Consider the following 25,632-nt stretch of genomic DNA (forward strand, 5'->3'; position numbering starts at 1 on the left):
GCCCTTAGTTATTAAATATACAAGTGAAAGTGCAATATCTGAATTGGTCCAGGATCTGCATTTTGAGCAGGACTTCTCTAATGAATAAATATTGTGTGTTTCATTTTAAAAATGCGATAAATCTTTGACATTTTTTTTTTCATTAATTTGCTTTTTGATGCCATTTTCTAAAAACTGTAGCTGAATACAATAAAAACAACATTGTCAGTTTACAAAAGCTTAGCATATCAATCACTGCATTTTCTATTTTCTAAATAAACTTCATTTTTTTCCCCATAGACTATCTGAAACATAGAGTCTTGACAACACCATAACATCTCACAGCACTATGTTACAATAAAATATCTCTGTTAAAAGTTCAAAGAAAAGGAAAATAGAACAATAGCAACATAAAATTAAAGAATACAATGCATAGATTAAATCATTTAAAAATGTAAAGATATAATTTACTTAGTACAACTCTTTAACTTTTAGAGTGAACCTATGTGGATTCATTACAGTTTATCCTGACTTGAGTGACCGGCACAAATATATATATGTTTATATATATATATATATATAGTTCTGAACATATAACATGATAAAAATGCTAAATATATCACTTTGACTTCAAAGGCAAATTTGGCTATAGTACATTATGGCATGTTTGGATAAGAAAAGGCAACACCTGGCAATAAAGCCCAAAAGCAGCTTCTATATTGGCTCCTCTGCCTTTTGAAATGTTAAGCATTTAATTTGACTCTACATAAACTTGCTTACTCCCTGGCTTCAAAAAAGAAAAGAAAAAAATCTACGTCACTGGAGTCGGATCATTTGCTGGTTTGGAGTTTGCAGGTTTTCATTTCAACCAGAGAAAACTTAAAACTAATTCAAGAACCTTCACTTGTGGCTGAAGGTAAATTCATTAGCGACACAGAATCGCCTGCTGCTGTGTGCGGTTTCTCCATCATAACATCAAGACTAATGTAAATAGGTGACTTTCAGTTTTTGCCTTTGTCTCTCTGCCACCTAACCAGTCAATTTTATGAGAACCAATTATGTTTACAGATATAATCTTGAGTATTACTTTTGATTCTGCTTAATAAAAGTCAACGACGGGCTGAAAAGTTTGTCGCTAGAACAGCAACGACTGGGAAACGACCGTTTGAAAATGCAAATATACAAGCTGAGATAAAGAATCAGACACGTAACACTTAGTGGCAGTTTGCTTGGAAAACGAACAATAATTTAAAACAGACCTGTTACGGAAATGATAATTTGCGCTATCAAGTCACGTGATACCATAATATCAAATGTTTAGAAGGACACGATGATATGTAGAGGTAGGAGGGGCAGTGAAAGCAGTAAGGCTGTTCCTACTGACAGCATGAGAGGGCTCTTTTGGACGCTGTGCTATCTAAATCAGTCACAGTAACCTTTTAAGACACAGAAGAAAATACAAAAAAGTTGTGAAACTGAGCAGGGCACAGGCTGGTTACTGGCGGCATCTTCTGCAGGTGTTATGCAGCCTTGGTGTGAAAACAACAGTAGCGCTGAGAATATCTTTTATCCAAACCGTCTTGACCTTGTAACATTCACAGCGCCGAAAAGTGTTCAGGAAACCATAACAATAACAATTTACAGTCACTTATTTCTTCCCGACTTCTAAAGAAAAGTCAAAGTAGGAAACTGACAAGAAAGAGTTCACCGTTCTTCAAGACTGCTGGATTTGAGTATCGTATGGACCGTAGACATTTACAATATAAAACCCTTCAAGCCCGCAGTCTAAATTTACTTTGTTAGGCACAATAAATAGGCCCCTGTGGTATTAAGGTTCAGAGTGACGAATGACCCAGAACAATTCTCATGTCTGAGTGCAGGTTATGCACCAGCATAAATCTCTATTAACCACAAATAATTTATGCTGAATCTAGTAAACATCTAACTGCATCATTTTTAATAGACATTCTTAATGTATTTACAAGAAATCAAAACGCGCGTTTTCATTTTACAGCCTGATTGATCTCTAGCGCAGATCTGTCCACTTAGCACGGTTGAAAAGAGTCTGATCCAGTTTTCTCTGTGGGGCTCATTTCTGCTGCCTCGATTTTTGCTTCCATTCTGTAAACACTATTTACAATTGTGAAAAATACATGACAAGAAATGATTTCACAAACTGTATGATTACAATATCTACATTCAAGAAGTACGTTTTTATGTAACATCACTCAAGGATCCGTTGAGAAAGATCTCTCTTTTTTTTTCTTGTTTTAAATCATGTCTGTCAACATAACCCATTCGCCAGATTACCTTCTTTGATTTCTCCGCAGCAGTAATCGATCACCATTACAAAAATCTTGATTGATGTGACACAGTAAACAGCTTGGTGTGAGTTTAAGTTCTTAAACAGACTGCTCTGCTGCTGCTTCTGCAGATGACCATGATGAGATGGTACTGTAGTTGGCAGTATTGTCTGCAAAGATTACAACTACTGTATAGTAAACCAGAGACGTGTGTTTCAGTTTGGCTCATATGTTAAGGCAAAACGTTTGGCACTTAGTTTGCACTGACTTATTTCAGAAAATAATCCTGACGTCACCTTCAAGAACTCTGGTGGTCATTTGTCCTCAGCAGATCAGGACCGGTCAAGTCTGCTGCAGTGATCTGAGAAGTATTTTTTGAAACAGAAATGATGGTGGAACAGTGACTGCAGGTTATGTCCAGATGAGGAATGTATCTTCAGATACATTTTTAGTCCGATGTCAGTTCTGATTGTGACCATGTCAGCAACGGGAATTTAAGTAGAAAGAACTTTTTTGTGAATCACAGTCTCTAACCTGATACCCAGCTATGCGTGGTGGTCTTCACCCCATGTGGGAAACCTTGTTGGGTCACCACTGGCTCAAAGTTGAAGTCCAATGAGTCCCCGTCCATTAGAGTGTCATGGAGGACTGTCTCCATGTCAAACTCAAACTTCTCAATGGACATGTCATCCAGGTCACTGGGCAGTTTTTCTTGATGCGAGGGTGCTGACAATCCTGGTCGACCATATCTGTTGGTGTTAAGAGGACAGAAGCCGCCGGGCATGCCTCCCCCGCCGAGGTGGGCAGAGAGGTCATAAGGCATCTGCATCTGGCTTTTGGCTGTCGGTAAACGTGCGGCGCCCCCGCTGTAGTTCAAGGTCATGAGCAAACGGCCATTCATAGCCGATGATGTGGCTGAGGCTGGGCTGTGCACATTGTGGGGATGAGTGTGAGGGAGACCATGTGGATGACTGCTTCCTCCTCCCATGAGTTTGGCCGCATGCTGGCTGCTGTTGTATGGTGGCAGCATACAGCCTCCGCTGGACTGAGACACAACAGTGTCCACTGATGGCATTAGCTCTCCGTGCTGGTCCGTATCGGATGTCAACAGTTCCTTCAGAAGCCCTGCGGTGCTGCAGTACTGGCTCATACTGGGCCCGAAGCTGGATTTATTCTCTGACAGTGTCTGCAGTGGCATAGATGACAGGCTGTTCATTCCTGCTTGGCCATACACACACTTGTGGTATTCCTGCTGAGACTGGGAAGCCATGCTGGGCGAGCTGTAAGAGGGGTACCCAGGGCTCGGCTGCATCATTGGAGAAGGGGAGGACTGGGAGGAGCCAGGGGTTGTCGCCCCTCCTCCAACCTGAGAGTTATTTGGAGAGAGCAAGTTCAGGTTGTCCAGGAGGTTCTCCATGACATTCTCAGAACTGTGTCCCAGAGAGCCTGTCATCTCTGTGAGACTGGGCAGCGTGCCTGTCATCTTGGCCCCGGGGGCTCCGGGGTAGCCCATATGCACGTCTGCCTCTCCAAGGTCATCCTCAGGCACAAAGGGCGAGAGGCGACCGCTAAGAGTGCTGGCGTTGGAGCTGGTCCGAGGCCTGAAGCTGTTCCATGCATCATAGTCATCATTGCTGTGGGAGTTGGGGCTGCCAGGCCACTTGGAGTAGGAGCCTGGGCTGTCTGCACCTCCATCAGGGCCGCCCTGCAGGGACAGCTGAGGGGAGACAGGAAGACTGTCAGTGAACCAGTAATATTATGCATGCCAGAGACGTCAGTTTAAGTTTGTAAGTGAGGCAGAAACCATTGAACACAGGGCTGACTATTACTAAGCTGTCAGTGTCCATATATTGTAATATAAGAACAAAGTTAAAGACATGAAGAATGTGACTTTACTTTTCAATCAATAGCATATTTTTCATGTTAATCAGCTTCAATTAACCTTTATTTAAACTATGGCAGATTAACACATTATCTCAAGGTACTGTACACATTGCATACACAGTGAGTAAACAAGTATTGAAAAAAAATCAATAAAATCAATATGTAAATCAATAAAGAATTCTTTCTGACCTCGCAAGCATGAGTTACCTTTTTCTTTGCTGCTCTTCCTCTGCTCTTGGTGAACTTGCTGTTGTTGTCCATGGAGGCTGCCCTGCGTCGCGGGGACTTGCCGCTCTTCCCGCCCTCCGGGTTTAGCATCCACCATGAGCTCTTGCCCGTCCCCTCATTCTGCACTCGAATAAAGCGGCTGTGGAGGGACAGGTTGTGTCTAATGGAGTTCTGGAGCAGAGGGAGAAAGAGAAAAGCTGGGTGAGCAGCGGACAAACAGAGGGTTTTAAGCATGCCCTTTACCGACAACACCTCAGATCTGATTCATCATACAAGTGCAAATCCATCTGTACAGGTGGTCCTTTGTAAAAACACGCTCAGCTTTACAGCCGACTTACAAGGAGAAAGCGGAGATTTTAATGTCACTCAACAATCTAATGCCGCTCGCTATTCAAAAAACACATGTGCACAAGCAAACAGACAATAGATGTCAGTAAGTTTACTCCATGAGCAATATCCTAAACAGAGCGGGGATTAAACTGCAGACACTCTTTTCTCCAAATTCACTGTAGGTGCGGGCTTTCCCTCACAAAAACAGAAGGGCCTATTGTAAAACGCTATTATACCACATTCCTCCTAACTATGTGTCTTGTTTAAACCAGTTCAAAATCAAAGGGAGGAAATAGACTAATCTTTCCTCCTTACAGACACACTTATGCTGCGCTCTAACGTTGCTTAGTGACACCACCAGTGGAAAAACTAATTTTTGTGCAGGAAGCTAGTGAAGCGTTGTTAAAACAGAGCAAACAAAAGAGCGAGAATATTGAACAAATGTCTGCTAAGCACAGCGCAGAGAGTAAGACAGCACGTCGCCCCTGCTTTATTGGAAGTTGGAAGTGCACTGGGACGCTTGGCTCTTCAACATCACAGAGTTAATTTGCTGTTCAGCCCGTAATGATTTTAAAACTCTACATCAGCCTAAGCTGTCACTGAAGTGACCATTTAACCTCAGATGATAATTTATAGTCTCTAGGCTCTGCATCATTTTTTGTCCAGGTCTTAACATGAAGTAATGAGCCTTGTCCAGACATTACTGTGCATGCGTAAAGCTTGTTGTTTTGGAAGAAAAGCTAAAACTCCCGGCACACACACACGGCTTAGCATGCATGGTGTCTAACGTCATCAAGGCTGTTCCTGCTGTGAGTCACCGCTTCACATCTGGTTCACAGTCTGCCCCATGCTCTGCCTTCACCTCCGCTTCTCCTCATTTCTACCATCCCTTTGGAATCTGGACACTAAAATCTACAACCAGTATAATCTATTACACAGTTTTTATTGCTAGTGATTTTTATTTCTTTAAAGTAAGAGATACAGGACTTTCTCAGCATTGAAATTTATCTGTTGGAGAAATACTGAAAAAGTGCACATGTGATTTCATAGCATTTAGTTTACAATGATATGAAACAAACAAACAAACAAACAAATGACTGCTTTTCTGTAATTAAAGGCAAACTGCACTACAGATCTGACTGGTAACCCTTGGAGGAACTCGGGGTCTAAATTAAGTTCTGGCTAATATTTTAAAAGTATTCCAGTTATTAAAGATCTCTGGGGTGATGACTGCAGGACTAAATATTGATACAGTCTAGAGGATTTGCAGTATTTTTAGGCAGTCAACCTCAGTCTTCTCATTGTCAATCTACACAGTTGCTTATTTTAGGTTTATCATTTCATGCATTTTCATCTGCTTTGCTACTATTACTGGTTTCTTTCAGCAGACTATCACTATCAATGATCCCTGTTGCAAAGCAGCATGTAGTACCTGCTTACTATTGTTTCAGTGGTACCTGTCCTTTGCTTTCTACAGCCTCAGCATCACCTATTGGATTGCAATTGAGCATAGTCACATGTAAAAATGATGTGTAAGCATGTGACACTTTTTCAAGTGTCAGCCGGCTAATTTGACCAATTTTCATGTATATTTAGACAGTGCAGGAAACACACAATAGTCTTTATCTGTTTTTAAAAGGTTCAAAGACTAAAGGTTTGTGGTCATTTTGGCGAAAGCTGAGATGCTTGCAAGACTGAAACAAAAAGAATGATCAAACGCTGAGATGGTAATATGGGTCAACCTCTGAAGCCCAGACTGAGTTCATCCTCATGAAATTGCAAAGTTATAATTTGATTATTTTCTCAAACCGTTAGAGCCATAAAATACATTAGTCACAGGACAAGTATGATTCCCCCATCACAGCTGGACTCACTTCTGTATCTCATTGTACAACTGTATAGTGACAATAAAGGCATTCTATTCTATCCTATTCTATTCATTATGAAGTGATTCTTTTTTAAATAACATAAATGTTGCTGGATATGTTAATTGGAAAACAGATACTTTCAGAAAAAACACGCCATATTTTATTTCCCTGTCCTTTATTTTCCTTCAACATCTTCTGTTCCGTGTCGTACTTTTCCCTCTTTCCCCTCCTCACTGGAGGACTTGAGCCTGTTGGGCACATGAGGGCCTGCATGAACACTGGTGCTTCACAATAAATGTAATTACCTCTGAATCAAATGACCCAACTGCTTCAGCCAATAGTTGTGGTTTAGTTTGCACGATCTGAGGTACGTGACAGCCCTTCCGTGATTCTCCAATAAATGCTTTTCTCCCCCTCCTCCCCCTCCTGCACATCGGTAGCTATGACAAAACTCAAGGAGTAAAGTCTGGTCATGAGCCTCTCTTTCCCATGACTGCGACGAGTGCTGCTGATTTCAGCTCTGCCGGGACAAGGAATGAACGCAATGTGTGCATCGACGCCGGCATGTCCTGTTGCAGCCCTATATCATCCCGGTGACAGAAAGTAGAAAGTCACAGCTAAAGTCTCTTACTTTAGTGACCCAGGTTTCTGCTTTGTCAAATGTCACGGTTAGAACGCGGGGTGTAATAATCCAAAACAATTTAAAACCCAGTTTAAAAATATTGATGCAAGGCAGGGAGTACCAGCAAAGGGTCATAAAAGCTGCTCTGATGGGAAATGCCAGAACTCGGCAGAACTTGGTGTGCCGTGTGGGGAGTGTGGCTGAGTGCGTCTGGTGGGGCCAGTGGAAAAGCCTCGTCTCACACTGTGTTTGTGTGTGCGCGCGAGTGTGTGTGCGAGAGAGTGCCAGCTCATGTTTTTAGTGGAATGGCAGTAGGACAAACAGCAGCACAGTATGGTTTTGATTTTGTAGCTCACTCCGCTGCAACCAGTGATATATTGGTTTTAAACACACGCTATTGGGAACAAACAGACACGCACACAGTGATCCACTAAGACAGAAATGCAGATGTACAAATGGAAATCCCTTTGCTCTCATAATTATGAAGCCTTTCTTCTTTAAGACCAGGCAAGTATTATTTCTTTCCTGTTAATATCTTTTTAATTAAAAGTATGCGTGTTTTTTTTAGGTGTGTGTGTCCATGTGTGTGTGTAGGGGAGGGGTGGCTGTGGGGTCCTCTGACTGAATGCGACACTGGTTTATCTCTGGCTGCAGTACACAGGAATCTAAACATTCCAGCTAATCACTGTGTGCAAAGTTCAATTGTAATCACAGCCAACTTGTTAGTATCTCTTAGGAAACAGTAAAGGCAGGATTCCCAGCCAGGCAGCCATCACAATCAACATTCCTCAGCAAGGTTACAAAACCCATAATTTCGCAGAAGTGAACTCTTGATTACTGTCGCTGGAGGACGGTCCTATCTTATGTTGCATGAAAATTTGACAATAACACTTTGTCATTTCAAAAGCAGAACATTCCGTTTCTTGCCACACACACACAAAAAACCCACCATCTGCACTTACAATGCTAACACATTAACATGTGCTTGAAATTAATATACAGTTAACGAGAGCAGAAATCTTCTTTGCAGTGAGTAATCATAATAAATGTTGACTGAAATACACATGCGCGCACACACTGTAGCCTTCTCTCCGTTGTTCCCGAGCTCGCCGTGAGGAGCACCACCTCCATTCACGGTCAACACAGCACAGCCGTACTGGCAAAACACAAGGAAGTGACCACATGAAAGAGGACTGTGACAGGAAGCAGAGCTGACTTCCTGTCTCACAGGAAACATGGCGGTCAGTAAGCAGAGAAAAAGGCATGGAATGTGAAGTCGTGAGCCAAGTGGACACCGCAAAAATCGCCTCCCCGAAACCCGCTGCCAAAAGAGTTTATGTTTGACAACAGGCGATAATCCCTGATGTCTGATGTCACACCACAGTCATTAAACGAAAGCAAAGTTCACGTTGTCGTGTGACTGCTGAAACTGAATTACATGACTGAATACGTCACGACTCGGCAGGAGGCTGCAGCGTGGCTGTCTGGGCGGTTTGAGTCCAGGAGAATGTGTTTTGAATGTAGGCTGTTGAGAAATGCAGAAAGAGGAGCTGTGTGACAGAGTGGGCTTGGATCAGTAAAGAACAAACTGTGCTGATTTAAAAACTCCTTCTCTGGCAGCACTACTGAAAGGCCACACTGTTCGGTACATCACCCTCCCTTTGCTTCTGTCCTCAATGTCCTCTTCCTCTCGCCTTGTCTACTCTTTCCTACTCCTTTCATCTCTTCTTTTCCAGTATTCTCTCTCCTCTTTATCTTGTTTCCATTTCTGCTCTTTTGTTGCCTACCTATCCTATTCTCAGCCTGCTTGCTTACCTCTCCTTCTACTTGCAAACTGCAGCCAAATACCTGCAAAAATCTAGACACGGTGCCACACAGGTGTTTCCGATTGACCAATGTGCTGGAAGCTCTCCGAGTCGTTCAAATGTCAACTTGTCTAATGAAAAAATCCCCAGAAGAGCGCAACACCACCTACATGCAGTGCTGCTTTGAATAATGTAAACCCGCAAGTGAAACCTCAGCTGCAAAGGCCATATAGCTACACGTATAAAGTGCAACATTGCTCCCACCTCACTGACTGAAAGCGTGCAGCATCTATGATCTCACACGCCAGCAGCTATAGCTTCACACACATTTACCAGAGATACGGAACACATGAAAGTGAAAATGTGGTTTCCATGCACTATTTCCACTGAACTCATTAGAGAAACGGTGCTGTCCTTACCGTGCATTTTCACCTTTTGTTACGCAATTTTCAGCCTTAAGAGGAGCTCTTCACTGTAACTATCTATTGTATGTGTAATGTCTGCACCTGTGCGTGAGACAACAACCTATAGAGTATGCGCACAATTTCAAACCACCAAGATAAGTAGCCCTAAAAGCTGCAGCTGGGTCACGTCTGGAGCCTTGTGCTGAGTCTGGCAAAGGGCGAGAAATATGGTCAAGACAGAAAATGTGTAAACCAGCTATTAGCCTAACACCAGCTTAGCATGTCTGCCCGCTTAACAACAGGATGGGGTTGAGAACACAGCTCTAGGTGAGGTGATGGGTCAACAAACCGAATGAACTCTCGCTTGCTGCGATGAAGTCATCTAAATATATACTTGCGATAACTTTCTCCACTCTGTGTCAGACACACTTACCACTCTTTCGTCCAGAGTCTGACTCATTTGTTTTGTTTTTTTGTTTTGTTTCTGGGTTTTCTTGTTTTGGTTTTGTCTTTGGATGGGTGGGGTCTAATACCTGGGGAGATTTCTACTCTAGTTGTAACTGATCAGTGTTTCCTTATGTGCATATAAAAGCCACATTCCCTACAAAAGGCTTTTCCAAAAGTATCTCAAATATTGTCACAAATTTCCAAACAATGCAAGGATTTTTCATCTTCATAATCACTTTTTTTAACTGTTAAAATATCAGAAAATAAATTACTAAGGTTATATTTTGTCCCATCTAGTATTATGCAATTAAGTGATCTTGATCATTATCATTGAAAAATACTTTTAAGTGTTTAAAAACTGGGTTGCTATAGCTCACTTCGCTGAGCAGGAGGCCTGTGAACGGAGGACTAGACTTTTCACTGCAGGGGCCAATCATCAAACCGATAAATGCTCGTTTTGGGTTGCTCAACCTTATCCTCACAGTCAAAGTAGAGCATGGAGACGGAACAAAGTGAAAATGGAGAGTCAGACATCAGTATCTGTGGTAAAGAGTGGTCTTGCAGCATCTGGAAATAGTTTCGATTTCTAAAACTATAAACACTAGAGCAATATCTGCCGCAAGATAATTTTTCCCACCATTCCAAAGGGGGATGTTACCATCCCATGAGTACAAGAAAGAAAACCTGCAGTCCCCAAAATGACCCACTTAGCAGCATCGAATGCTTGTGTCTTCCTTTTCAGCCACATCTCTCCTAAGAATTGGGCTCATAGCTCATTATCTATGTCTTTGCATATTATCAAGACATTTAGTTGTATGTAATACTTTGTGGTTGTTTTGGTGCTCTGTTAAGGTGCTGAATAGTTTACACCATTGGATTCATTTAGGATTTAGTTCTAAACCAAGTCAGCTATTACTCCTTGAACCTAAAATTTTGGAGGCTCCTTCTTAAGTCTTCTCGTTTAAGGTCTAACAAACACAGTGAATGAGTTTCATTCCAGCTATTACATGCATATTAAGACCATTCTTTACATCAAGATGATAAAAATATGATAATATTTTTGCCCAAATTGTCAAGCTACTTACAATGAATTTGTTTGTCTCTGTCTTACACACATATACAACAATAAACCAATACAAACTCACATTGCCACATTTGCAGAGCAATCTGACCAGACCGTGATGACTTCATGTATTTGCAGTTTGATATGTTATCTTCAGCACCAATATTGAATTGACCAGTGATAATCACTGACCTATTTACTAAAGTCAATAAAGCGATGATTATAAAAGGCAGTGGAAATAAAAAGCAGGGCACAGGAAATGTAAAGCCTTAGAACTGGGTTCATTATTTATAGCATCTTTTTAAAAAAGAAAACATATTCTAAGGAAAAGGAAATGATTGTTGCCATTTATTTTGCATAGCAGCAAGTGGCACGGCACAACACCTTAGGTCAAACTAGCTAAGGAAAGCACAAACGTGTTACTGTTGCTAGCGATATAAAAGGAAATCTATCTTGCCACAATTCAGTTAAAAAAAAAAAAAAAACGAGTCTCAGATTAAAAATGGAAATTGACCCCAGGAAAAGGTTCTAGCTAGAAATAGCTTCTTTTTTGCCCTCTCCCAACATCCTACCCCCTTCCTAGTCTTCTATTCCTCCCTTGTCCTTTTCACTTGCTCCCCAGGGACATCATGCATGCATGCTACTTGCCACAGCTGATCACAGACTCATGTTGCAGCAAGAACAGTCCCTTGCTCACCCGTTGACGTCAACTTTCAATAAATCAATTTGGCAAAGAGAGCTGAGTGAGAAGGCCAATAGACAGAGCACTCAGTGTGCAGCTCCTCAAATTCACTTTAGAGTTCTATGAGTCCAAGTAGCACTCTATGTCTTCCAGGAAAGTACCTCTTCAAAATGGTCATTGTCAGATGCTGACTTATATGAATGTCGTAAAGTGGAGAAGGAAAGGCAGAAAACGCGAGTCACGCAGGAGAAAATCTGTCTGCAAATGTATTTACTGACGCCTTTTGGCAGGATCGCCTTTTCTCAATCCTTTGCGAGCAATCTTAATGCAACTACCCCCCTTCGTCCAGACACACACACACACACACACGCACACGCACATATACAGAGCTTGGAAGCCCGAGTGGATGGTGATTGGTTAAGTTGAAGGTTGATCGATCTCAGACGCTGCAGACAAATGATAAATAGTGTGTGAGTGGTTTTGTGCATAGAGGCAGAAACAGCAAAGCTACTGACACTCGAGGATCTTTCATCACCGTCCGATAGTGTGAGACAAGTGGCGAGTGAGATGAGTGGCAGAGTGGCTATTAGTGAACTTCCTGCTGCATTGTATCCGCACAGGAAGCGCTGGCCAGTCCTGATACTGATTCTTCTGGTTTATATGCAAAACACCGCAAAATGAGACCCTGGTAGGTACAAAAGCAATGGACCAGCTGGAGAAAACAGTGGGTTCAAGAGCCACAACTTCCTAATCACAACTTTCCCGTCTGACTGCACAAAACAAGAGGAAAAAGGAAAGAGTGGAGCCTTATCCAGGTAGGCTTTTCCAACAGGATCACAATGGTGGATAAAACTCTTACTGCACATTTAAGAAGCAGTTCCCCACTTAGGATTTGCTCTCATTAAGGAGCCAAACACACATAGCTTGGTGAGAGAATAACATATCATCTATCATTTCCTCTACTTTGGACAGGCCTCATATTTGGACAAATTACTCCAAAGAAAACTTTGCGGAATATCCGAGTGAGTGACCAAACTTTAAACTATATACTCTAACAATCGAACGAGCACAGTCGAGCATGCATTCTCAATTCCATTATTTCAAAGGATGCAGAAATCCAACATAAATCTTGGCAGCAACACTTGATGGGGGTCTAGGTGACATTTATGGGCATAAGACACTTTGAAAATAATGACGCAGCAAAAAGAGCAATGGCAGCTTTCTGTTTACATGTTGTGCTCTCTCTTGTGCTCGTTAATTTCTTGACTCGGGCTTGTGCAGCATGCTGCTCATGTGTATAGACAGGGACTAGGTTGTGCTGGCTAAGCTTACCATGCTAAAATATGTGCATGTGTTGCTATGTGCAACACAATGCGAGTCTGTAAATGCACAAAGCAGTGTCTGTGGAGCGAGGATATTTTTTGCCTCTGATCGGCACAACTACTGGGCTGGGCTGCTGCCTGCTCTGCATGGATAAAGATGCAGTGTGTGGACCACTGCTGGGTGCCTGTTTGGTGACCTGCCTCCATGGGCCTGGCCCACCACTGGATTGACAGGGGGTGGGGGAAGTGTTTTGGGGGTTATATTTATATGTTTCTTACCCCAGTTCAAACTAGCAAACACAGGGATATCCCAAAGCTATTTTATGGCTTCCAGTGGAAAATCTCAAGTCAGTGACATAGTTGAGAGGATTTCTCATTACCACAGGTCTCCTTAGTGGTGCATAATCAGACTGTAAAACACTGATACATTTCTAAGATGTCTTTAAGAAAATGGCTACATACAAATACATTGGACTGGAGTCTCCGCTCAGAAGATTTACCAATATGTGGAAGAAGAAAAAAAAAGAAGCTACATCTGCTAAAATTCAAACATCAGCAGAAAATCTGAGAAAAAAAATGACCGCCCACACTGTCTGAACACTGTCTCTTCTCAAAAGTAACCTTCTGAAGCAGCAGGGAGATTCCTGTTACGCACTAAAAATGTCACCAAAATTAAAGGACATCACTTGGAGGTTAACACTTCAAAAGTGCAAAAGAGAGCATAATGTCAGCACTGTTACTGTGGGAAATCACTGCTACCATCTTAGGCTGAAACTAAAGTCACAGTAGCAGTCTTTTAAACTTTTTCTTACATCTCTTTCCATCGTCGAGAAAATGTAGTTGCTGTACCGAACACATAGCTGGCTACAGTTCGTTAACATGTTTTTAACTGATCACAGTTTAACGGTGAAAAACGCAGGTCCTGATAGCTTTTCTTGTTTTAGCTTTATACACAAAATCTAAAACAAAACAAAACAATATGCACATCAATCAGACTCTGTACATCTGTAATGCACTTACCTGTTTTCTAGTTCTAAAATTGGCGTGATTCACGAGTGACTGTTTTCAGAGAAAGGAAATTGCTAAAAAAAAACCTTAAAAGATGCGCTGGAACAGTTATTCTTTTTGTCACAAAGTGGGTTTTAATGGACTCACTTTAAAAAGGAAATTACAGTGACACATATGAAAAAAACATATAAACACATACAGTATGCAAATGGAGCAGGAATGCAAAAACTGCAACAATGCAACTTTAAGAAGACACCAAAGCAGCCAAATATTTTCATGGTTATCTTAAAAGTTATTTCCATCTTTTCTGAAAATTAAACCAGAGAGACCACTAAAAGACACACACTGTATACTTTCAATATCAGCGTCTTCTTATGCTATATAAAAGCATTGTGAAGACGGCAGAGGTAACCACAGATAGAGTTAAAGAACGAGAGTTTGTGAAGGGCTCTGTTTTCTCATGAGGTATAAAGTGAAACTAGACTGATGTGTCCCACACTGTTAGGTACAGCGAGAGATGGCAAGTATGACATTAAGTCAGCTTAGACTGGACTCAGTCATGGCGATCATTAAAAAGCTGGCATCGGTACAGGTCAGGGCAAGTCAACATTTATACTGTGTCTATTATTATATTAAGTCTAAACCACAACAAACCACGACATTTAAGTATTTGAAAAGAACATGTAAAAAGTTTGTGTTGAAGGATAATCAGCAATAACACTGACTCACTTCCAAGCACTGAGCAGTGCGGAAGAAAGGAGAAAAATGAAGGAAACGCTGGAAGAGGAAGAAGCCACTGAATCTGGCGTCATTCTCAGTGTTGCTTCCTCTCCTGATGACATCACTATCCGTGTTGCATACCTTGTAGTGCTTTCAAACCACCCACTTCCTGTCAGTCTGAGGCTGAAGTTTGCACCTCTTAAAAAGAAAGGTTAGCAGAGATAAGAGTTTCTAGAAAAAAACATTATTTTTCCATAGTTACGGCAGCCAGCTGACATAATATCATTGCTGCCTTTTATTACTTTAAGTTTATGCAACAATACATTAATCACTTTTTCTGAGAGTCTAATGTTTGCACAAAGCAGATTGGGAAATTCAGACTTTTTAGAGTGATGGGGAAATTAATAACTGCCTAAGACATGTATGCCAAACAATTAGTATTAAAGCGTCAATATTAGTACAGCGCAAAATATCACAAAAGCAGCTCGATGGTGAAAGACAACAAAGGAAGGATTCTCTCTTTTGATTCATAGAGCATCGGAACATTTCCCACCATTTTCCCAATGGCTCCCTCTTTAAAACAACAAAAACGCTTCTGAATTGCTAACAAATGCCGGTGTTGTAAACAGACCATTTTCTTTTCAATGAAAACTTGCTTGTCAATCACATCAACCACAGTATGAATGAATCACTGACAGCAGAATGTGTCGACATGTCATTACACATCAAATTGGCCCGACTTACACGGCAAAATTTCCCAGAATCCAACACAGCAACCCTGAAAGCTGAGCCGCACTAGGAGGCAGAGATGTTACCCACAGACTGCACAGCAATATTCACCTCCACCAAAAAAAAAGCAAAAAACACTGATGTTTATTTTGAGCAGACGTACGACGTGCTATTTATACAGGCAGTTACAGGAGAAAACGCATTTTGCACCTCTCACATAAGCCAACAATGACAAACTGATATCCTTCTTTGATAGGGTTTGGTTGGTACATTTCAGGTTTTAATCCAGTTCCAGTTAAGGTCAAGTAACCACTGCCCTACCCACTGCACCCATAAGCACTTGATCAGACAAAGGCCTTTCTATACAAAACAGACAAAAGTGCAACAATGTTGCAACAGCAATGCAAATCTAAAGGGAACACTCCCAAAGGCAGTTCAGTTATAGGTTTGTGCTCTTTGGCCTTGAAATAACCTATGTTCCTATGACAAAGAAGCGGGAAACCTGCCTTCAGATGTACAGTCATAACAGCACTTCTGATTTTAGTGTAGATTTTAATTTCCACCCATGTCAGCCAGCTGTACAGTTCCAACGAGTGTTCATGTATGTGACAGAAAGCCAAAATGGATGTGTGATGGTGTGATAATACCAGTCCAGCCTGACAGGCACCGTGCATAATCGCTTCAGGGCAGGAATTGCACAACAATGTGGGTCTGGGTAATGCCTGTGGTTTGGGGCCCTCAGCAGTGAGCCTTCCCATTAAAGTGTTGCTCTGTTCACTCCTTGTGTGTCTGTAGCTAGTTCACACTCATATATAAGCTATGAGAAACGGATGGGATGCGAAATTTGCAAGTGTGAAGAAGCACCGTGGGTTTTCACTTCTTATTTCTACGGTGAATTTTTTTTTAATCCATACCACAGTTCCTCTTCTCACACCATAAAACAATGCTGAGGTCTTAATGGTAACCCCACAGAGGATTTTTTTCAATTTTCCTGACTGGTGAGAAGTTGTGAAAAGAAGAGGGAAAAAAAGATCACGTGGTTTTGTCTCGCTACTACCAAACCCATAATCTTAAAAACAAAACATTCTGACTCATCCTAAATGACTGTTTACCTGACAACGACACTGGATGTCAACTTCATATTTTCAACTCTAGCGTAAAGCAACCTGCGTGGGCGCCACTCCTCTGTAAGGCTGAATGAAGCTCTAGTATTTACTGGTATCTTTTGTATATCACTTCTACTTACTCACAGTTACTGGACACTACAATCACTGAGTGATCTCTCTCCTGAATGATCTGGTCCTCAGCCAGAAAAAGAACTGACAAAACAAAACTCTGGCAGGAGTGCTGCGGAGCTCTGTCATGCCAGTGTCTGAGGCGGTGGAAACAGCCGTGTACACATTTGGCATGATTTGTTTGAAATCACGAAATGAAAGGGGCTCTTTATGGGGTTTTCCAGTTTCCTTTCCAGCGAGATAAAGGCTCTGTAAGCAACTTAGCAATAAGTTACCAGTTGTGGTCCTGGCTACGTCACTAACTGAGGACAAAAACATCATTTCCAACCGGTGTAGGTGTAGATTCACATTCAAAAGTTGCACTTACTGTCATAAAATGCATTGAGGAAGGATTATTTTTTCTCAAGTTTTTCAGTAAAATTTCTCATTATAGGCTCATTCCTGGCTGCATAGTTTTTGCCAGACCATCTGGAACATCTTGCCAACCCAAACACTTAAAAATGTTGCTTTTTTTCTGCTTTACAGAGAGCAGCAAACTGGAAAGGCTGTTGGACTGAGACAGACAGACGTGAATGCAGAGAGAAGCTCCACGTGGGATCAATTGTTGATACTCATGTGAGGTTAAAAGGATGTGATGCGATAGAAACAGAATTACTTAACTCCTAAATAAAAACACACGTGCTCCACGTGCAGATTTAAACATCCAAAAATCATTTGACAGCAACGTTGCACCACATTGCTTGTTATTTCAGTCTGGTGACCCCTTAATATCACAAAGTGTTTCTTACTAACAATAAAAGACAACAGAGGGTAATGCTAATGTCGGGTCTCAGAAGAAAACAAATATGGAGCAGGACAGAAGGAAAACATGGCATTGTGAAACAATGTGTGGAACTACTAGTTTCACACTGTTGCTCAATCAAGTTTGAGAGGATGAGCACAGTTACATCACATCATGTGTATCACGCTGCTATACTACGCACAGCCAAAACCACCTCAAGTGGATCTACTTACGTCAACCGAAAAGGACAAACATTTACTGCCTCTTTGAAATGTGATAAATGTCATTCTTTTTCAGGATTAGATATTCTAAACAGCCTTCGGTTTCACCAGTGTCACCTTTGAATCTTGGAGGACAATTTGAATTGACAAAATGGGCAATTAAAGGGTCAAATGACTGATATGTTAACTGATAACAGGTATAATTACTGCTGTCCTAGGCAGAGACAGTTAAAGACTAACAGGTAGCAATCATCAATACTCACAGCTACTTTCTAACACCTCTGGTGCGCCAGCTATGGTGATTCACAACTTCAAAGCACTAAGCGATACAAAAAGTGAAGGGGAGAGGCGGTCGTAAGTGGATACTGGATTAAAATCAGCTGGGGAGAAAAGGAAAGGCAGAGTATCACGCCACAATAAAAAAAGATATAAAAGCCTGCGCTGGAATGTTCCCTGTGTCAGCCTGTCTGTCTGCCATCATGTCTGCGCATCTGCCAGCAGCAGGGCTTTAATTATGAGGCCCAGGTTATGTGCGCACACACAGTAGACTAACGTCCCACATATCTCTAACACAGTGCCTCACAGTTCCGCTGACTAACCAGTGGCACCAGACTTTGGCCTGCGGCTCCCTGATTCCAGTAAATGTCTTGTTATGCAACTCCTAACAAGTATCACCCAGACTGAACTTAGAGCATTCTGGGTCCTCTGCTGTGTTTTCTCTCCCTTTTCTTAATTTTCCCCTAAAGACAGTAAGCAGTTAGCTCCTTGGGGGTTTGCCATGGCAGGGCTCGGGTAGTGGGGTGGGAGATGGAAGTTAGTAACCCTTCAAAACACCAAGTGTGGCCCGCTTTGTGCTGAGGCAGAAAACCAGGAATGGAGAGGCAGGCGGCGCAGTCAGGAAATGGGGAGGAGGGTGAGGAGAGCTCCTTCAGCTCTATGCCTGAGAAACACAGCTGCCCCTCATGTCTTGGGGCAATGCCAAGGTTGGACTCCCTGATTGCCTCAGGGGGGTGAGAAGTGTGTGTGTGTGTGTGCGCATGTGTGTTTGTTTCCAACCAGCAAACACAGGAGGACTGCTGTTTTATCCAGCTATCTGTCCTACTAATACACATTCAGACCCAGAGAAACAAACCGCCTGTGAATGGTGATAAAGCACCACCAGCTTTCTGCTCACTCAGCTAGAATACCTAAATTCTCAGCTTCTCCCTTTCTTTGAGCCACACTCCTGGTAAATCCATTTTAGATAGCAAGCAGCAATCTGATTCACCTCTGCATCATCTGCAAAAGTTAAGACCATTAAATAAGGGTGCAATGTGACTCTAAATCCTATTACTGATCAATTAAACTTAAAGGCGTTGTATACTGCAAACCAAAAGACATTTCTCAGACCAGTAATCCGTTTCTTTTAATAAACCAGCTTTGGGTTAAACCATTTCTAGCAATGAGCTGGAGCTCATATTATACTGGAATAAAACACACTCACACACACTAGCAATTTGAGTGCAGAGCAGTTTTTACTACAGTCATATCATGACTGCTGAAACACAAGATAATATCAGATTTCATTCATATCGTTATATCTCATATATTCTACATCACACTGTAGTTCAAGCTCAAGTAATTTTAACTGAAAGGCTCCATAATATACTTGATCTGTTCAGGTGCTTTCAACAGCATTATGTTTCATTTACGTATTCTACTTATGAGATTAAACTAATAATTTAAAGATTAGCCAATACAAGTTTGCAAAGGTATCAGATAATAACTAGAAGTAGAGCTTTCCAAGAGAATTCTTGAATCCTTTGCCGTTGTTTATGTCAACAATTTAAAAGTAGTATAGAGAACCAGGTGTCACTGTTAATGATTCCACGTGTTCCAGAGAGTTTATGGAGGGTTTCTTTTTTGTCTTGATATTTTTGAGGTTCATTTTGTGACAGAATAGGTTTCTCTGATCATAAAAGGAAAAGTGACAATGTTCATTTTGTCAAACTGGGCTATTTGAAGTTTCACAATCTACATTATTCTTTACTCTAAACAGGTACATGGGATCCATGACCCTTGATTACTTAACTACTACACAACCTATGTGGTGCTAACCTTGCTTACTGTAAGACTAAGACGGTAAGAGGGATTGGAGTCAACAGGTGCATTTACATGGTAATGACCCTCGTGTCGCTCGCTGTACAATCTGCTCGGACCTACGTGTTTGTCTGCTTCGGCACAGTTTGCTTTGAGACCCGTGGGAGTGTTTACCAGCGTAGGCTGAGGAATTTCAGGTCAAGAGAGCATCGAGCACAGAGAACACCCATGGCCAAACTGATCTGGTAACTGACATCAAAGTGTACCTGAGCCATCCATCTCCATCAGTGAAAAGCAAATATTTATCCTGTAGTGACGTACTTATAGTAGAGAAATACACAAAAAAAACAGACTTTTGGCATATATGCAAGTGTCTGCATACATAATGTTTATAATATTGCCCACCTAATGCATGCATATGTTTGTGTGCGTGCAGCAATATGAAATCCTGATTGTTATGCTTATAGTGACTTAAGGAGCATGATTTTTTTAAGTTAGGCAGTCTGTTGGAGAACTGGACATATTAGGAAAAAAATAAGCAGTTCTGCAGAGAGGTTTGGTGATGCATCATTTGTGCCATCTGTTCGTCTTCCTGTTGGATGGCATCCTGTGCCAGGGCCAATGTCCAGTCCACTCTCAGAGCTTCTCCAAGCTGGTCCCACCTGGCACAACTGTCCTCAAAATTCACACTGTCACAGACGGCCTGAGAAGTGTGGAGGCTGTCATGACTCAGTTCAGACACGACCAACTGTGTAGGATCAGCAGCGCTGAGAATCAAGCTCAGCGTCAAACAATTAAGAGTAGATAGCTCTAATCATAGAGACGTGCTTCAACCAGTTCACTTTAGGGGAGCCACGTTACCTGAAAGATCAGCAACATTGAGGAATAATCTTTAACAGGTTCTGAGACACTGATCCAAAGGTAAATTACAACTAATATTTTAAGGTGTTGAGCAGTCAACGCTTCCTAGAAACAAAGAACTCGGGTTTTGCTTTTGTTGTTGAGATCTATCTACGTCAGAGGCCATGAAAAAGCTTAGTCCACGACTTAGTCAACCAGTGTTTCAACCCACAAGCCGCAGAATATGTTCTTATTCTGAGTGTTTTAATATTATCATGAAACCTCAAAGGATAAAAATCAAAAGTTTATTTGGCAGCGCTGTAGTCATCAGACTGACCGGTTGATCGATATGCTCTCATCCAATATAGCCTCTCATTGTTTCGACAATTGCTGGTGTCATTCTCCAAGGATACAAGTGCTACATCAATAGCCATTCAGGATTAATCTATTCTTTTTGGTAGGGGGAGGAACAGGAACAGACTACCTGAGAGAAACAGAATGGTCTGAACACACCTAACTCTAACTTAATCGAGATGGCCACGTCTACTTTACAAATGTTAACAAATGTAACTCAGCACCAAATTATGGCCACGTTTTGTTCAAATGAATGGCCACAAGTTGTGTGGAGACTTTGCAAATAGCTTGCATCTCACAGCTCAATGACTAATGAGGCATATTACCCAAAGCAGTATCTTAAAAGCTCTGCCTCAAGATTTTATGCAAACTTTCGTGCTTAACACTTAAGTGTTAACATATGAGAACATCAGTGTTTGGTCTCTCGTGTAGTCAGAAAAGAAAAAATGCAATTTGGCACCACTGACACGAGGCCGATTAGAGCTATTCCCTAATAGCTTTTGTGCTGATATAGCTCTATTGTCAAAACTCATAATTATAGACAGGTGCGCTGGTTGACTCAAGCTTTTTATGGTTATTTATTATTCGTTAAAACCAATGGGCAGATTTGTTTTCCCTTGTGATGAATCAGTTGTTTAAAGACTAGGCACAGTTTCAGCAGCAAAGTTGTTCTCTGATTAACTACAGTCCAATATTTAGCTTGAGCGCTTTTGTTTGTATGTCTACAGTCCTTCTGGAATGACATCTGCCACACAATTTACATATTTTCATACTTCCAACAGGTCATTTCACCCATTGGCAGATAATACATAGCAGGACTGAAGATCACAAAGCCTGGTCTCAGAAAAAAGACATTTTGCACATTTTAAAAGGAAACAGTGACAATAAATACCGATTAAGTGGATTAAAAGATGATTCTATGTAAAAATAAAATTAAAAAATAAACAAAACCCCCCCCCCAAAACGCATGACTCTCAAACGCTATATTTAAACATCATCATCTTTGGCACAGATACTTTCTCTCTATCCCACCTCATGAGTGTGGTTGCTTTGGAGAGACAATGTGTGATGGCCCCCCTGTGTGGAAGTGAGAGGAGAGCTTTATGAATAACTCCCCTCGCAGCCATGAATGGCACTTTGCTTTCCCACAGTATTACTCAGTTTACACCCCCACCATGGCAGGATAAGCCGTGAGCCCAAGCGGTGGCTGAGCCGCCAGTCACACGCAAAAATGTCACACGCTAAATGGAAGCAATAAAAGTGAGAACCTTGATTTTTTTTGGTTTAGTTTTATTAATGAAGTCACAAGGACGTATTAAGACTGTGTCACTGCAACTCTGCTGCAGTCAGTCACTTGTCATATCCAGTCTCTGCTACGCAACTTCTTAAAGACATTACAATACAGTGCTTTGCTCTAAGAAAAAGGGTGTGTTTTATGGTCACTGGAGTACTAGTACTAATGATGACGCACACATAACCAAGTAACCAGTTTGCTCATCCAGTTTTTAAAAAAAAAATGCGTTTATTGATAATTTGCAACCTGAGACTTAACATGACTAACACCATGTGGGTGTTTCTGCTTCGAGGTTTCAGCTTACCACACACTGCCTACAGATTCTTGACTTGATTATTTCTTTTAATTTCCATAAAAATGCAGCATTTGGATTTTTGTTTTACAAACAAACTACAGAGTATTAAGGATGACTAGCATCCCTTGCTCATTGGGAAAACGTGCTTAAAAGCATGGTAAATACGGAGGAAATCAACAAGCAACCTCTTTCACAAACACACCGACACATTGCACTCAAAAGTTTCATTTGTTGTCTCACCGATAAATAAAACACACATTTTATGTTAAAAGCACCTTGCCTACAAATCACAACAAAGCCAGAGAGCAGCACAAAGCTGGAACCTTTTAGAGTATGAAGGCATACAAAGAAGAAGTGAAGGGGAAAAATGGCTTCTGGGACAATATCACCACCCTAGCAACACATCTGTCCAGTGCCTGCTTTGTTTACTGGGGGATATTTCACTACACTGGAGGGGTTTTTCCACTCTCATTTAATTTGTCTTCACAGGACTACACTTGACAGCCTAACATGAGTTTGTGTCCTTTCTGCAAACACTAAAGTCAGATGAATGGATGAATACGCGGAAGGCAGTTTATTGTGGTAGTTTTTGGCAAAAGTATGCAGGTCGCGTGTGAATGATTAATTAGGGAAAAATATCTGTCTACAAGTCCGATTCAGTGCAAACCAAAGGAAAAAAAAGAAATTATCTTTAGCCTTTGTGACTGATCTGAATGTGTCATCTCTCAGCACATGACTCAAACATGGGATCCTGCTGACACGGGAACACAAAAAAACAAAAGCTTTAAATTTCATCGGCAGCCCAGACAGCCTACAACACTACAACAGAGGCCACTGTGTGGCTACAGGCTCAATATGATTTCCTGCTGTGAGAGTAGACTGTCATTAATTTATTGTCAGACACCAATGAAACTATGTGTCTCCAAAGAGAGGTTTACGCCCTTCACTAGTGTTCAGTGGGAGGGCCTGTCACACCACATCAGAAATTTTAAGTCCCCTCTTGCGTAATGTTTGGGACAGTTCCTAGGACACATGAATGCTGGTATCTCCTTACAACACAGATGTATAAATAAAGCTTCATTCAGTGCTCACACACTCTGTTATGGAAAACTGTGATTTAGCCTTAAAAAAAAAAGAAAACTGAAAGAGTAGATCTTTCTAAATGATTTTAAGTCACAACTCAAAACATTTTCTGAGGGAAGCATTAATTTGGGGACAAGAAACATTCAGTTTAGTTAGGATATTCATATAAATCATCAAGTCAGATTACTGCCTAAAGTTATGGTGACATAAACGGTCGTTAAGTGGATGGATAACAATGGAAGAGGACATGTGAGCATGAATGGGACTAACACATAGCAGCTACGCAACTCTTTGTGCATGCTTTTTGTCAATCCCGGGGAAAAGTATGCATAGGGAGCAAATCATGTATTAGCACAAGTCTCTGCAGATGATGATAACCCTCGAAATGATGATGGATGATAAAAATAAACAACCCTGACCAAATGCATTATACAGTCACAATAAACCGACTATTGAACACCACAGACAAGCCAGAAATCCCTGGAGGGGTATTACAGTGATACCACAGGAGATAAAAACATAGCATAAAGCACAATGAAGCCCCTGTGAACCCACTGTTAAGTACCCACAGACACACCAAAACTCCCCACTGAATAACATTTTTATTTTTCCTTTTATACAAGAAGTACCACAAGCAAGTGCTTTATCAGACACACCCGCACGCACGCACACGCACACACACACACACAGTTAAGAATAAGAAAACAAGTAGTTACCTTCCATCCTGCAGAGCTGTTGCTGTCTCCTTTGTCCTTGAAATAAGGCACACTCTTCACCATCCAGTCATAAATCTGAGAGAGAGTTAGTCGGTTCTCGGGAGAACTTTCGATAGCTTTGGTTATGAGGTCTGCATATGACATATTCCCCCATGCGTTTCGCCGGGAGGAGCTGCTCTTCCTCTGGGCAGCGGCAGCAGCGGCGGCCGCGGCCGCTGAGGACGACGAGCCGACCGGGGTGGAGAGCAGAGGCACCTGCTGCTGCTGCTGATGCGGGAGTTGCGGGTTCGGGTGCTGCTGCTGCGGATGCTGCTGATGTTGCTGCTGCTGCTGCTGTGGAGCTTGCTGGTGGACGCAGTTCTCCTGACACTGGAAATCAGTGCACAGGATGATGGGTTTCTGCTCTGTGAAGTCCTCGGTCTCCTCCAGCAAGCTCAGGTTGTTGATGAACTCGGTGTTGTTGGCGGGTTCCTGCTTGACAGATGGGACTGGTGAAGAGGTGTTGGAGTCGCCCGGGTTGATAAACTCCGGCCGGGGCAATGGCCAAGTGCACGACCGGGGCCGCGACAGCGGTTCAAAATCCGGGTCGATTTCCACCAGGTGTGGCTGCTGAGGCGCTTCCGCCATGGTCGAAAGGTGAGTGAGAAAAGTGTTACAATGTCATGTAATTGTGACGAACCTGTCGCTCCTCAAAAGCAGCAACTTCGCCTCGGAGACGTGAGCGAACGCAAGATAAAACTGACCGGGAAAAGAGAGCTCCGCTTGGGCGCAGGAAACAACACTGAAAGTTACATCCCAAGTCGATAAAAAATTAAAAATAAATGTAAAAAAAAATCAGCTGATTAAAAGAATGATTCTAAAACGTCTTTCAAGTAAAGTCGAGTACGTGGTCACAGTGTGTTGACCCGCTGGTTTGTTTTTGTCCAGTCCTACAGACGTTCCGTCTGCTCCTCGTACAGCCTGTTGACTCTGTTGTACATACAGCTTGTGAGGACTTACTGGAAGTATCATTTGTCAGCTGACACCTCCCACATTTGACTGACAGCCGAAAAGCACCAATAAACTGCATCGAAAGACTAAATGAAAAAAGTAAACCTGTGGAGAGCAAATGTGGAAGATTTCTCTGTTTACTTTTTAAAAATTTTTTTTAACATAATTTCTACAGAAGAATTATATCCATTGCTTTTCCCTAAATATCCTGTATTTAGGTCAAAACTTAGCAACTCTAAATCATTCATTATTTACGATTAAATAAGAGCAATAAATATTCTGTTAGTATTGAAAGCAGACTACAGACTCTGTAAGAGTAATTGTAGCGTGTGTAGTAACATACAGCCAGA

At 41.7% G+C, this 25,632-nt stretch overlaps 1 protein-coding gene across 1 annotated transcript; it reads right to left on the bottom strand.

The window, feature by feature from the left end:
• Positions 1-1,066: 1,066 nt before the first annotated feature.
• Positions 1,067-25,265, bottom strand: foxo1a (forkhead box O1 a). Its single transcript, XM_005735975.1, has 3 exons — positions 24,293-25,265; positions 4,374-4,565; positions 1,067-3,999 (listed from the first exon to the last, which is right to left on the bottom strand). Exons 1-3 carry the CDS (start codon positions 24,917-24,919, stop codon positions 2,812-2,814), a joined length of 2,007 nt encoding a protein of 668 aa, XP_005736032.1. The 5' UTR covers positions 24,920-25,265; the 3' UTR covers positions 1,067-2,811.
• Positions 25,266-25,632: the final 367 nt, after the last annotated feature.

Source organism: Pundamilia nyererei, unplaced genomic scaffold (assembly GCF_000239375.1).
Source record: "Pundamilia nyererei isolate P.nyererei 1_Seehausen unplaced genomic scaffold, PunNye1.0 scaffold00066, whole genome shotgun sequence".
NCBI classification, from domain to species: Eukaryota; Metazoa; Chordata; class Actinopteri; order Cichliformes; family Cichlidae; genus Pundamilia; species Pundamilia nyererei.